Source organism: Ramularia collo-cygni (assembly GCF_900074925.1).
Source record: "Ramularia collo-cygni strain URUG2 genome assembly, contig: RCC_scaffold15, whole genome shotgun sequence".
Taxonomy (NCBI): domain Eukaryota; kingdom Fungi; phylum Ascomycota; class Dothideomycetes; order Mycosphaerellales; family Mycosphaerellaceae; genus Ramularia; species Ramularia collo-cygni.
In genome coordinates, this window is record NW_019716269.1 from 546,999 (window position 1) to 560,810 (window position 13,812).

Consider the following 13,812-nt stretch of genomic DNA (forward strand, 5'->3'; position numbering starts at 1 on the left):
GACCCGCAGCGCCGTACATCTCCTCGACCCCCAATGCACTCAAGCCTCCTTGTCAGGTTTTCGAATAAAGCTTCCAAATCTGCAGGCCAAGAGCAACAAAACGCCTGCTAGCCGTCGAAAAGCTTCAGCAGCAGCACAGCATGCGGCCATCGACAGCACATCCACGCCGGGCCATGAGGTCTTTGCAGAACCAACTTTCAGTCCAGCTTGCCAATGACAGGAACAGGCAATGTCGAGACCTCGAAGTTTTCACCCGACCTGCAGCATATTGTGTCTCCGAATCGAACGAAGTCCATTTTTGCGGCCTCTGCAAACCTCCTGGCCTCTGAGGAGGCACTTTCTGGTCTGGAAGGCAGAGGGATGAGCAAGACGATGAAGGAGGTAATCGGAACCGAAATTGTACAACACGGGGTTTGCAACGACACAGAGCATGTCAAAAGGGACGATGGACAATCTTCAAGGATATGAGATTGCGGCAATGGCTCGCGTCAACATCTGAGGCAATGTTCGCGGTAAAGTGTAGAAAGCAGGGGAAAGATGGCGATGGTACAGCAAGAGACAGGAAAGCCGTCCCAGCTACAGCGGAAGGTGATATCAAATATACAGTCAGGCTTGGTGAAGAGGACGCAGACACTGGCAGTGATCTGCAGGCTACAGAATTCAGCCGGCGAATACCATACAGGGCTGATTTATACATGTCAAGCTACACGAGTCTTGCCTGTAACCTACCTTCATCGTTTCTATGCGGCCGAGAGAATGGAAACCGCCGGTCCCTCACGAGGGATCTGAACAATCTGGTCGGGATGGAGGAATGCTAGAACACTCATTGAYCAACTGCTCGTAACTCGCTCAAGGGAGAATAGATGGGGGCCGACCTTCGAGCTTTGGATGCGCTCAATGCGTCAATCCTAGTGAGTTAGGTCTCGAGGAGGCAGTGTCGGGATGTAGGGAAGTGGTTCGTGGCCAGTGAAGCAAGTTGGCCTTCGCATCCATGATGGCATCGCATCTTCGTCTCTCATGATACTGTTCATATCGCGCTCATCATGAACTCATGAACGCCGGCATTCAACGTACTTTCTTACGTGCTGCAGGCATGACGCTGGACATGTAGACCGCCTCCGGTCCACGCATCGAGACGGAATCTGAGACCAACATCCAGTGACGAAATGGAAACCAGGGCATTCCACGCGACTTTCTCCAGCATAGGCTGACGAGGATGACCAAGAGTAGAATGGTGAGAGCGAAGGCATTCAAGAGCGAGGATTCGTCGCTTTTTGTCACTGCCTTGACAGGCAAGTAAGTAGTAACGCCGCAGATTTTCTCCCAGGACTCTGTCATAACGTCGTTGAAAGCCATGGTGGGTGAGTGAACAGGTTCGAACGTTGCGTCGCCGTTCATGTAGGGTATCACGTAATGGCGACGGTGATGCATCAGGATTTGTTCGAGCAGGAATGGAGGCTGTCACTTGATGAACGATGAACCCCGGTTTTGATCGTRCTTACCTTGCCTTACCTTGTGTTACGAAAGGAACTACCTGGTGTCGGCAGTTACTCGAACTTCTTCATATAGTTACTACCGTATGAATCAGACATCATCGATGGTAGCTTCGAACAGAACCACGCCGTGAAAGTTTTCACAGCACCATTCCACCTTCATACTATCCCTGACATTTTTTGATGAACGCAGATATCGGGGCAAGGTGACTTGATTTGGAAGAGGGCTGATAGCCACTTTGATGAGTTGTAGATGATTTGCTTTCACTCAGAGTCTTGAATGCTCGATCATCTTGGGTATGCGGGGGCGTAGATGGAGTTTGTTATGCTTTTCTATTGTCGTCATCAACATTGTATGTAAAGCTGCAGCCGTAGAACCATGGAGACAAGTCTTCGTTGCAGAGTTTAGTTCAGCAAGTTGCCTTTCAATGAAGTCAGCAAAGCTTAGGGGTCCGTGCTCCGGAAATCCGAGATGGAGAATCTTTGCCTTCGAATTCTTCTTCCTCACTCCAACAACATCGATCAATCAAAGATCGACATCAACCATAAAAGCCCCTATCAAATCAACACCACCATGTCAGACGGCGGATACGACTGGGAGGGCATCACGCTCTGGGAAGAAAGCAGTAATTATCCCCACATCCCCCATCATCAACGCACACATACTAACACATTTCGCGCCATAGGATCTCCCGGAGCGGGTCCCCGGCCCACGGCAGAGATCTTGGCGGCGGTGGAGAAAGGCAGAGCGATGACGGCGAAGGAGGCGGGCGAGTTGGAGGCTGCGCTGCTGGTGGAGGATATGGAGATTATGAGGGCGGAAAAAAATGCGGCGATGAGGGCGGAGATTAGGCACACTCGACTCCGGATAATCATCTACCGAATCGGCTGCCGGGGTTGTGCGGTGGTGATTCGTGTGCTTCTGTGGATCATGCCTTTTGCCGTGGTGATTCGGGATGGGATGCAGGCTACGCGTCGGTTCTTCGGACGGTTTTTCTGAGTGTTTGGGCGGGGTTTCCGGCGGCCGGGGTGGAATATGAAAGCGCGTGGTGACTGTCCTTCTTCCTCTGTTTCCACGTGCCTCACAAGTGTATCAATCATGCGCTGTCTTACGTGTGCTCTAGGATGCTGTCCGTGTATCCCATGACCGGGTTGAATGATCCCAAGCGCACCTCGAACCCGCTCTGCTTGAGCCCGCATAGCCGCAAAGCTACTACACCGTACATTGTAACACATCCAACCGGAGCAAGACCCTCGAAATGAACACGTCCTACACCGCAAACCTCAAATCCTTCACAGAAGCCGTACACTATGCCCTTCAATCTCAAAACACAGTCCAATTATGCATGACGACAGCATGGATCCTCTTCAGCGACAAGTCCAGCAAGCCAAACARGAACCCAAACATCTACATGATGGCAATAGCTCTTGCAGTCGCCCGAAACATACAACGTGCTCAAGGAGGCGAACGAATGATCCGTTTCTCAGAAGGACCTCTCCTTACGGATTCCAACAGGGAAGAGCTTAGAGAGTGGGTCCGCAAGCAGATCGACCTGAACAGCAAGGTACACAATGGATACGTGGACACGCCGCTACAGACCATAGTACAAATACTATTAAGTCAGCTGCGAGCTGAAGACGTTCAATTCAAGACCGAGATGAGCAGAGCAAGACAAGCAGGCTCATGTATTTACACTCCAGAGGAACTCGAGAGGGAACTCGATAAGGTGGGACTTACTCCTGCTTGGGAAAACAAATTAAGCAGAGACGGCGCGACATTGGCGGATCTTGCCAGTTCGGTAATAAATAGCAGACTGCAAAGAAAGCTACATCCTTGGAGACCGCGAGCAGATAGGCTTATTGTCAAGATGCGAGACATCAAGGAAAAGTGCTTTGCATCCACGTAGAATCTTGAATAATACATACCCTTCCTTCGTTAAAACAACCCCTCTTGCGAACTCCTAAAGTCACGCGCGTCGTTCCCCGTAAAGCTCTTCATCAACAGAGATTCTTCCCACCAGGACCAACGCCATCTTCACCAACACCCAACCCATCAACAACAGCACCACCATGAGCGACATTGAGCTCAGAAACCTCCGCGCAGAGAGCCGCGCGGCGGAACGTAGGTCTTTCCTCATCTCGCAACTACTTGCATCTAACATACTTCCTCCCACGTAGTCCACCGCCGTGAACTCTTCATCACCAACCGCGTCCAGCGCCTCGCGGACGCAGAGGCCTCTGGTCTCTTCATGGAAGGCATCGAAGCTGAGAAGAAGGCTATGTTCGGGATGATTGATGTTTTGCGCGCTGAGCAGAAGAAGGAGTGGTGGAGGTTGTGGCGGGGGCGAGTTTGGCGACGGGTGGAGTTGTTAGGGGGTCGGGCTTTAGTGGATTTTTTGGGGTGGGTTGGAGATTTGGTGGGCTGGTTGCCGGAGGGGAGGGGAGGTGGTGATGGGTAGGATGTTGGGGATTTTGGATGGTGTTTTGGTCGGGCTTAGGTGTTGTTGGTTTTGTCGCGTATGGGCGGACCCCTTTTTGGACCCTTTTTTTCGGGAGTTTCGGATTTTGGACTCTTTGGAGATATCTCACATGCCTGAGCTCTCTCGGCGGTATGAAAGGCAGCTATGCAATGCTATCGATGCTTGTGCCATTCAGGCAATCAACAAGTACAGAGAAAGCGTATTCGGGCTTTGACTCAACCTAGGCGTCTCGAGGCCAAGAATCTCTGTGTGTTCGCGATATCATCGCGAACCAACTACCCCAGAGCCTCTGTGCGCTCTTTATTCGCAACCAAAATCTCAAATCACTCTGCGTCGGAACTACAATCTCAACATCCCAGACCTGGGGCGCTGATAGTGAAGGAGCAGCAAGGCGGCAAGATTATCAAGGACACGCTCAAGTCTATCATTCCAGCGGAAGAAGCCCACATCCCCAACCATCACTGTCCCTGCTACAGTTAGAGTCACTGTCGCTACCGATTGTACCAGCTCGGGTGAGAAAAGACAGATGTCTGAGTAGGAAGAGGCGGACAAGATCAGTTTCCTTTGCCCTGGATAACAWGCAGTAATATTCCCAAGTATCACTAACGACTCCTCTGTTGGCGAATAGCGGTATATTGCTTATATCGCAGGTGCGGCACACYCTGATGCCATAGCCCGCCGTGAACTGCTTCGAGACTCTGATTCGTCCGATAACCACCGATATCACAATGTCGCAAAACGCAGCATGAAGGCTACAGCATGCGAAGTTATGTGCTGCAGCCTCCCTTCTGCGGCACTGTATTCAACGATACTTCACAATCGGGTCGAAGTTTGAATGCTTCCTGTACGGTCCACTCGGCGTGCTACGGTCCACTCGGATAGGAGAACGTCTCGGATCCCAATGAATGCAGGTGGGGTGTATCGATTGTGATTCTGAGCTTTYGGGTATAATCACGGCTTTCGAGTACTTGATGCTGTTGTCGATAATTGTCTTCAGAGAACCGGGATGATGCTTGCTTGTAGGGGTGGTAATGATCAAAGAGAGAGCCACAAGAACCCACTTGCTCGTACGAGAAGCAGTAACATGCCTTCACAAGCGCCGGGGCCCATGAAGTGGGTGTGGATAAGCGAGTTGAAGAGGTAGCGTTGTGCGTGGGGTATCTTCGGCCTGTAAGTACATCATGTACTCGAAACATAATTGTTTCGCAACACTTGCTGGCTTCGCCACGCCGCATATCTCGGGCGTCTGGTTCCAAGTTCCTGGTTCCAGACCTGATCGGTACCTCTGCCGTTTCCTGCTTTCACATGCTACTCGATGAGCACGAGCACGGAGGGATTGCTGTAGGGAATATCCGGAAGGAGTACGCGTGGCGGGGGTGAACATGATGTGGGTCAGCGTCTATCGCTACATTCAACACGTCTTATGACCAGTGTCCCGCATGATAGTCTGCCCATCTTTCTACCCGGTTCTGAAGTCTCACCATCATCTATCAATCCAGCAGCAAGGTCTTCAAAGGGAATATCAAACTGACCGCAGCCCACCCAGCCGAGTATAACAACACCAATATCGTCATTTTTCAAGATGGAACAACAGCCACACTTGGCACAATTTCCGGAATCGATTCGGAGGAAACCGGTCTTTCAGTAAGTCGCAGATGTTGCTTATCACCGCCATCGCAATATTCCCCACACTCTTCCAGCCCGCCCGCTCGGCATCTCGAGCAGAAGTTGAGACAAAGGCCAAGAAAGGGGCTGAGAGGGCGGCGAGAAGAGAGAATTGAAGGCCGAGGAGTCCAGTCGAGCAGTGGAAGCTGAAGAGCCTAGAAGCATGCCATGTGTATGTTTGAGCGATAACGAGAGTGMCGTTGTGTGGCAAGCCTGACTTACGTGGAATGCTTGATGTGGCAGTTGTTGAGTGGCAGTTATTGAAGTCAACAAGGAGCAGTCCCGAGCCTTAATGGACCAATTTCTGCATGCCCCGAATGATCGCCTTCTGACGGTCATAGCCACCTTGATAGCTTGAACAACAACCTCTGAACACAAGATGCAAGATCTAGAGCTTGGAGTAGGGGCTTCCGTTATTCAGGATGACAAGGATACAGAGAAGGCCACTTGAGATGCCTTGGTAGAGGAAGTGCAGCAGAAGGCAAGGCTCGAGCAGGTTGATGCAAGGCAGGCGTTGAATGTAAAGGGCCGTGAGGAAGCGTTAAGGTCAACGCTCGAGCGAGAAATCGCAGTGGCGAGAGCGATTTGTAGACTTGGTTCTCCGGCATAGTGTTGAGAGCATTTGTTTGAGGAACCTACATGGTAAGCGACAGCTATCGGCTCTCCACTGACGGATCCAGACATCGATCATTCCAACCCACTTCCTCATTGCAAACCTCAGCTTTGAATGCGCGTTCCTGCATCCATGATCTGTCCTTGGATATCGAGCGGCCGCCTATATATGTTGAAGTTTGAAAGTATCTCATCAATCCACGTCGCGGATATGACATGCGTCGACATCGAACTCGCCTTCGTCTAGTCAGGAGGACTAGGCGGAACGATTGAGCTCAAGAAAGGATTTGAATTTTCGACTGTGATGTCTAGATGGCAACGGTGTTGACGGATGGTCGGAGAGTCAAGTGACGATCGTGAAGCGGAGAACGATCAAAGATCGTGGAGATTCTACGCGCGTGATCGCCGGACGCACTGTAAGCAAACATCGATCAGCTCAAAATAATCCCAATTTTCCTAACAGCTACATCCCCTTCTACTCGCCGAATCAACAACATCGTAAGATCGGCGACTACACGGGAGTGACTTCCTCAAGGGGACCAAGTTCGGCGGTTCATCACAACAACCTCACCGGGGGAGTAAGTTCAAATTGTCTGCAGAATGAAGAAATGCATTTATGCAGGTGAAAGAGCTGCAAACTGACTTCTGCATGCGGCAGTAACGGAGGACGTTCAGCCTAGCAGGCACGATTACATTAGGAGGCCATTCCATCTGGAGCGAAAAATGGCGGAGTCTTTTGGATGGAAGTCGTTCGATAATTCTTTTCTTACGCGCACGCGTACTAAAAGCAACGATCAACGAAGTCACCAGGTGATCGGTCGTGCCGCATGACTCCCGACCCGTGGCCAACTTACACCTAGCATCCGACGGTACCCTCATGGGCTACTCTCTTCCAGACCATCAAAGACATCGAGGCCAAACTACACGACCGACATCTACGCAGCCATCCTGCAAAAGTGACTAKAATACGGGCAGAATCAAACTTGCCTGGCCAAAGGCTGCCTGGCGGACCAGATAGATCCTCGATTGTAGGACACAAAGATGACCATTTGATGAGCAGTTGCAGTGAAGCAAAACTCAACTCTTTTCCCAGACGTGGTGGCTATCGTTGCCAACAGCAAAATCAGGAAATGGGACCAGGGCCTTGCTGGAGAATTCAACAAAGCCATGATAACAGACTTCAACTTTGCAACAGCATTCATGTGCTCAAGATGAAGTTCCCAGAAGAAGACGCTACGGGTGCCGAAGGACAGGAGTCCGATCTCTCCATGAACAACTGCAACAGTCATTGATTCAGCAACGAGAAACGATGTTACTCACTGGACATACGAACGACGAGACTGCAGATTGTATGAATCTGCCATGCAGCTAGTTCCAATCAAGAGGAGCCGAGAGCCTCAGTACCTCGAGAATCTCTCACCCAATGATCTGAATCATCGATGCCGATGATCGCCGGATAGTATCGCAAATGGATATTTGACATTGGCTTCGGTAGCGGTCAAAATCAGGCCACAACGAGCTTAAACTCAAGTGAGGCCGCCATCAAAGACCTTGACAGGGCAGAATCTCTTCAATGTATCGGGGACCATCCGAGACACCGTTGTAGAAATGTTCGCATAGGCCCAACGACCCAAGGATGACATGTCAAATGCAGTTAGAGGAAGAGATGATGATAACCGGCTATCAACTCCACGGGTATTTGACAAAAGCGGAAGTCTCCAACACAATTGCACTGCCCATGAACTCCAACTACACCATTCTCGTATCCCTAACCATTGCTCCAGTGGGCCAGCAGAGAGCAACGGCACATAAAAGCATATCGTCACGCTGGGGAAAGGTAATACTCACGTAAGTCAACGTTTGAAAGGCCATGGGTGTTATTAAGAGCCGCGATTTTGAAGATCGTAAACGATCCCGACGGGAATAAGAAGTTTTGAATGATCTCCTGCAGAAACGTAGCAGCGAGTCCAATCGAGACTTTGGCAACATGACTTTGGATCTTGTCTACGGCTGAGATGGAGGTCCAGATCATGGACCAACAAATGAGTCTAACGCGGTTGAATATTTGCAAGCCTCCTGAGCTACACTTTCTCAACGGCCTGTCTTAGCACCCAAAGATAGAGACGATCGACATATAGTCGACTTCTCGTTTGAGCTTGAATGCAAGTAATCTTTTCGTTACGTGCGTGGCAATACGGGCCAGAGGGAGATCAAGGAATAATTGGGCCTGGGCATGAGAAATCCATGCAGTCCGTGCAATCAATCTTTGAAATTATTCTTAATGATGTCGAGAGATATCTGAGAGACAAATTCCCACCCACTTTGCTGACTTCATACCTTCCCGGCGTTGAGTTGGGTAGAAGATATGCGTAACAAGTCCTTCGTCTCCCACGACGAGGAAATTGTATTTCAAAAGGCCAACAAAAGCCTTAGAGAGGAAGTCGGTGCTTTTTGCGTCCAATGCGGGGAATCTTCAATCCGATGGTCAGCCGTTGTCAGCGACTCAAGAAGCATATATACGTGTTGGTGAACTTGGTCACCCGCCCCCCCTAATCATCGCACCCTGTCTTCTGACCATCGCGGTAAACGTCTGATCGCGTCGCGTCCAACATACACAACAAACACATCCTCAACTATCCTCAAGATCCCCCCCCGTACAACACTCACTCCACGGCTCAAAATCGCAAGACATTCGAACCCCAAAACAATACATCCCGCTCCTCGCATCCAAAAAACCATGTCACCCCCCAATGCCTGGCCCGCAAACCTTTCCGAAACAGCCAAACTAGCCGCCCAAATGGCCAAAATCTCCAAGCTCAGATCCCACACATACGCCGGCGCAGCAATCTTCCTCCTGGACAAAAACCTCGGGAAACCCGGCCCTCACCCCATGGCTCGACGCGGGAGACGACTTCTACAAGCGCAAAATTTCATAAAAAGTCTCCCTGCTTTGCGAAAGTATTCTGATCTGGGTGGGGAATTTGCGGGAAAGACTACGACGGGGACGGATGAGTGGATCATTATGATTGTTAAAGAACAGCGGCGATCGAGGAGATGGAGGGGGGATTTGGTGAGATTGTTGGATGTTGTTCGATTGGAGATGGAGAGTTATTTACAGGCTCTGCGGTACGTTCGGGGTGGAGAGGGAGTGGGGAGGTGTGATGTTGGGGTTTGGTTGGATGAGTGTGAGCTTGATGAAGAGTGGGTTGGGGATATTGGGAATACTTTGGACTGGATTGAGGATTGGTGTGGTGGATACTCGGTGAGGCAGGGGTCGAAGGCTTGTGGATCGGAAGTGGTGTTCGGGACTGCAATGAAAGTTGGTATTGTGTTTCAGAATCTTACACGGACGAGGGTTACGCGAAGTCCACGCTTACGACTGGATATTGAGTTGGCGAATTATGGCGAGTTCCACAAGATCTTGCTGGATAAGGTCAAGAAGGGAGAATGTCTTCTGTGAGGAGGACTTTGGATATGTATGCTTGGATGAACTTAGTTCTCTGCAAATGGAGACCACACAGGTCTATCAATGGGTTTCCAGATTTGCTTAATCATCGAACCAATTCTGTCAATGGAACTGCCTCATGACTGAATCACCATGACCTGTCTGGCTCTGAATGGTACGTCCACGACATCGACTAGCGAGCAGTTTTGTCACAGGACTACTATCAAGTTAAGTGCCCAGCATTGTATGCGACCAGACTAGAAGGCCATCGGCGTTGTTCTCTTTGCACCTCACTGTGGCCCGATCAAGTGCTGGTGGGATTGAGAGGAATGCAACTCGAAATGTGTGTACATCGATGCACACGCGGTGTTCAACTCGCCAACCATTTCCTTCAAATCGCGGATCAGTGCCGCACAGAGACGAAGCCAGAAAATTCTGGAGTGAGGAGGATATCTGTAAGAGCGTGTCCAAGACTTCGCGTGTCAAAGAGCCTCTCGCCAGTTTTCTGATCATGAGCTAGTCTTTAAATCCTGCTAAGCCATGTTAAGAATAGAGAGCAGATTGCATAGAGACCTGGAATTGCATCATCAAAGAATGAACTTTTGGAGTCTATTGACAATTGAATCATAACGAAGGGGCTTGCTTACGTTCTGAACGTTGAATGGTCCAAATTGGTGCTCAAAAGCAGCCACGGCGAACGCGCGGTCCGCCTTCGTTGAAAACCCACCCTGCGGACGCGTAGCGAGGAGTCTTTTCGCGAAAAGATACTCCTCGTACACTCCGTGCAGAACGAAGCAGCTATAAGAGAGAACCTACGGAGTATCGAGGCCGATTAGAATGTTTCTAGCTCCTAGAGGCTGGGGAGTGTTTAGATCGGCGTAGTTACGACACTTCGGCATGTAGTCTCGGTTGTTCGCGCGCCAGAAACGAATAGAGATCGCCTTAGGGGAGTCGCCAATTGCACCGGCAGTCATCAGAGGATCGCGGAACTGGGCTGCCGGGCCGAACTGGTAGTAATATCGAATGATGGCGCGCTTGTCTCTGTCTCGTTCGTTAGTACCGAAGCAGCTAATATCCCTTCGGAGACAACGTACGCCTGAGTAGCAGTAGCCCACGCCCGACCGATCTCCTGGAGGTAGTGCTGGGCCTGACGGCTCGTCGTAGTGCTAAGGGAGTTGGCGGGGATCAGGTGAGGGAGAACCCTCTGTCGCCGCAAAGGCGCGCTGGTGTCCGAAGTCGTGTGGAGGCGCCGGTGAAAGGGCCGTCGTAAGAGCGGGAGGCGAAGGGGTGGTATGGAAGTTGCTATGAGAGAGGCTTTCCTCCTCCTTCTCATCTTTCGCCTTCTTCTTATCCCGCGCGGATGGCTTCTTCTTTTCGAACTCCACCTTCTTCTCCGGGTGCTTAGTGAAGCAGTCGGCCTCGAGGTGGCCACTCTTCTTATACTAAGTACAGCGCTTCGTGCTGTTCGAAATGTAATCCAGGATATACGCTTACCCGTCCTCTTCAACTTCCAGATCTCCACCTCCAGTCCATTCGCCCTTCCATCTCTCTATCCACTCCTCTTCTCCACCCGGCCTTCCCTTCTCCTCCCCTTCCCTCCCGAGCCGAGTACTTTTCTGTCTCTCAGTTTCCTCCTCTACGGGTTCCAAGTCTCCCCCTCCKCTCCATTCCGTCCTCCATCTCTCAATCCACGCCTCGTCGCCATCATCCCTTGCCTCTGGTCGCTGCTCATTTCCGGAATCCCTGCCCTCCTGTCGTTGAGCTTGCATCTCTGTCAAGACCATGAGAGGTGTCCCTTGCGCRGCGGACTCTGTGCGATTTGCAGGCGTGAGTGGTGCGGATCTAGCTTGCAGCTGTGCTCGCCTCGCGGTAATACCATCTCCTTCTGCGGCTCCGTGATGCTTTGCTGCGGCGGCGAGAGCAAGACTAGTGAGATTGCGCGTAGTGGAGTATGTCGCGTTCTCTGGCGTGTTTCTCTGTAGCGGGCTTGGTGGGTTGGCTGCTTGCCTCTTCTTTCCCATGCCGGCAGCTGCATGTCTTCGTCCTTGTCTCTCGATTGGAGCCGTTGGAGCAGATCTTCTTGGAAAGCGTCCAATTGTGGGGGAGGTGGCGGACAACTCGGGTGTTGGCACTGACTCGACGATTGCGAGGAGAGCGTCGGCCGCGCGGTTGTCGTTGACGGACAACTGGTCCTGGCGATCAGCGGCCATTGTGCAGTGTTGTTGATCTTGTTATACAATGTCGTTGATCTTGCTGACGAGGATGATCGATTCCGAGAATGTAGAAATTCAAAGCCTGATCCACAAAGTCATGGGGAAAGTCCCAGAGCCTTGCAGATATGTCGACGGCGTGCAAGAAGACGGAGTTCCGTGCCGCACGAGGTGTTCCCGTGGTTTGTTGATCTTCCGGGTTCCTCTACTAGCGCGCTTTATCTTCCCCAAGTTCCCCCACAGAAGAATTCCCAACACCAAAACTTTCGACAACAACAACAGCTTTTCGAACAACACCATGGAAGACCTCGAGACCTTGATCGCCCAATCGCGGTTCACGGCATCGCTCTACCTTGCCGTCGCCTTCGCTCTCTACACCGACAAAATGAAGAGCAAGGCCGAAGCGCATGACGCGCATATCATCGCACTCAACGCGTGCAATGTGTTCGAGAATGGAGGAGACCTGGTGCARGCTGGGGTTCTCAAACCCGTAAGTATACATAGACTTCCCCTGACATATATCTGGTAAAGGGTACTAACGCGCACAGATGGGACAATGGGCCAAAAGCCTCCTCGAGCAGCCCGACTCTCTCGAAGAATGGACCGTTCCCTTCCACGACCTGATCGGTCTAGCGGAACGCGAGTTGGCGGCATATGATGAGGTCATGGAGAAGGAGAAGTCGTAGGTCGTGTCGTCTGCCGTCTTCGTATCATCGATGCTGATGTTGAATCGTAGTGGTGAAGAGGATCCTGATTGGAGAGTCCAGCAGGGCGCCAATATCACCTTTCTACAGGGTCTTGGTGTCGTTGCTGGGGAGAAGAAAGTTGGGCGCTGGGAGGAGCGCAAGCAGAGGCTGCGTCGTGCTGTTGGAAGCGTCAAGCTGAAGACGAAGCGGTCGTTGAGTCGGTTGAGGGATACGTTGCGTGGGAAGGTGGATGGATGAGGCCTTTGCACATAGCGCTCGACCGGGGTTGAGGAGTTTTTTGGATGCATACCGCGGACTTATTTGTGTCTTTGGTGCTTAGCATAGCGTTCTATATCCAAAAGCTTTGTCGTTACTGGAGACTACTGTGTGTGATTCTGTCTGCTGTATACTGTGAGAGCTTCTTCTGAAGTGGCGTCGAATGATCCTTCGTTGGGAAAGGGAATGTTGAGCCAGGCTAATCGCTCACTCCCATGTGCAGAGGAGCAGCTAATGTACCCACGTATGAGCTGTTTGCGTCTGCTTGCCAGGCAGCTTTCACCTCATAGCAAACGAAGCAACTCATCGTAGGCGACAGTATGCTCGGTGGTCTTTTTGTTGAATACGGCGATAGCAAATGGTGGCGCGTACGCGTACTTAGGAGATTTCAACAGCAGAGAGTAAAATACAATTGAGATGCTGAAGGCCCAAGATTCAAATAGTGAGCCTTTCAAATGATGAGCCTTCCGATCATTACCACTGTCATTCTTTCCCTCAACGTCTCTTGTGTTGTACAGTGGCTTGGAAAAGACTTTGCTTACTTGACCATAAACACCGCCGTTATCCAGGGGCTTACCGTTACCCTGGGAGTCATCACCGCTTACGTTACCCTACTATTTATGTCATCGCCGACACCGCTGTCAGCCTACGCGTACACTGTAGTCTCCTTGCGCGAGCTGTAGAACGGAGAAGGTAGCATATATAAAGCCATTCAATTCTCCCCCCAACAATCTTCTTCCCCCAGGCGGTGTTGTTTGTTGTGAGTCGGCCCTCCATCCCCATTTCTTCCTCGATCATCCTAATATCTTCCACAGGTGCAGTGGCCTTTCGAGCTCATGAATCCGATTGGCCCGTTAATCTCTTCTCATTGCACATCGAGTATGAGATAGACGTTGCGTAAGTTTTGATTTCAACCGCTCTTTTGAGCGAGACCTTTTTTTTTCT

The 13,812-nt window shown here is 51.0% G+C and overlaps 6 protein-coding genes; 5 read left to right on the forward strand and 1 right to left on the reverse strand.

Annotated features, from left to right (window-relative positions):
• Positions 1-2,067: 2,067 nt before the first annotated feature.
• On the forward strand, positions 2,068-2,493 carry RCC_08808 (uncharacterized protein; the record flags this gene model as incomplete). XM_023774054.1 has 2 exons in its annotated part: positions 2,068-2,119; positions 2,180-2,493. The coding sequence occupies 2 exons, from the start codon at positions 2,068-2,070 to the stop codon at positions 2,491-2,493; spliced, it is 366 nt and encodes a 121-aa protein (XP_023629822.1).
• A 259-nt stretch (positions 2,494-2,752) lies between these two features.
• RCC_08809 (uncharacterized protein) lies at positions 2,753-3,400 on the forward strand (the record flags this gene model as incomplete). The annotated part of the gene is made up of 1 exon (XM_023774055.1): positions 2,753-3,400. One exon carries the CDS (start codon positions 2,753-2,755, stop codon positions 3,398-3,400), a length of 648 nt encoding a protein of 215 aa, XP_023629823.1.
• A 163-nt stretch (positions 3,401-3,563) lies between these two features.
• Positions 3,564-3,952, forward strand: RCC_08810 (uncharacterized protein; the record flags this gene model as incomplete). XM_023774056.1 has 2 exons in its annotated part: positions 3,564-3,615; positions 3,672-3,952. 2 exons carry the CDS (start codon positions 3,564-3,566, stop codon positions 3,950-3,952), a joined length of 333 nt encoding a protein of 110 aa, XP_023629824.1.
• Positions 3,953-8,987: 5,035 nt separating this feature from the next.
• Positions 8,988-9,710, forward strand: RCC_08811 (uncharacterized protein; the record flags this gene model as incomplete). The annotated part of the gene is made up of 1 exon (XM_023774057.1): positions 8,988-9,710. One exon carries the CDS (start codon positions 8,988-8,990, stop codon positions 9,708-9,710), a length of 723 nt encoding a protein of 240 aa, XP_023629825.1.
• A 1,151-nt stretch (positions 9,711-10,861) lies between these two features.
• Positions 10,862-11,905, reverse strand: RCC_08812 (uncharacterized protein; the record flags this gene model as incomplete). XM_023774058.1 has 2 exons in its annotated part: positions 10,862-11,126; positions 11,190-11,905. 2 exons carry the CDS (start codon positions 11,903-11,905, stop codon positions 10,862-10,864), a joined length of 981 nt encoding a protein of 326 aa, XP_023629826.1.
• Positions 11,906-12,203: 298 nt separating this feature from the next.
• On the forward strand, positions 12,204-12,849 carry RCC_08813 (uncharacterized protein; the record flags this gene model as incomplete). XM_023774059.1 has 3 exons in its annotated part: positions 12,204-12,395; positions 12,454-12,587; positions 12,642-12,849. 3 exons carry the CDS (start codon positions 12,204-12,206, stop codon positions 12,847-12,849), a joined length of 534 nt encoding a protein of 177 aa, XP_023629827.1.
• Positions 12,850-13,812: the final 963 nt, after the last annotated feature.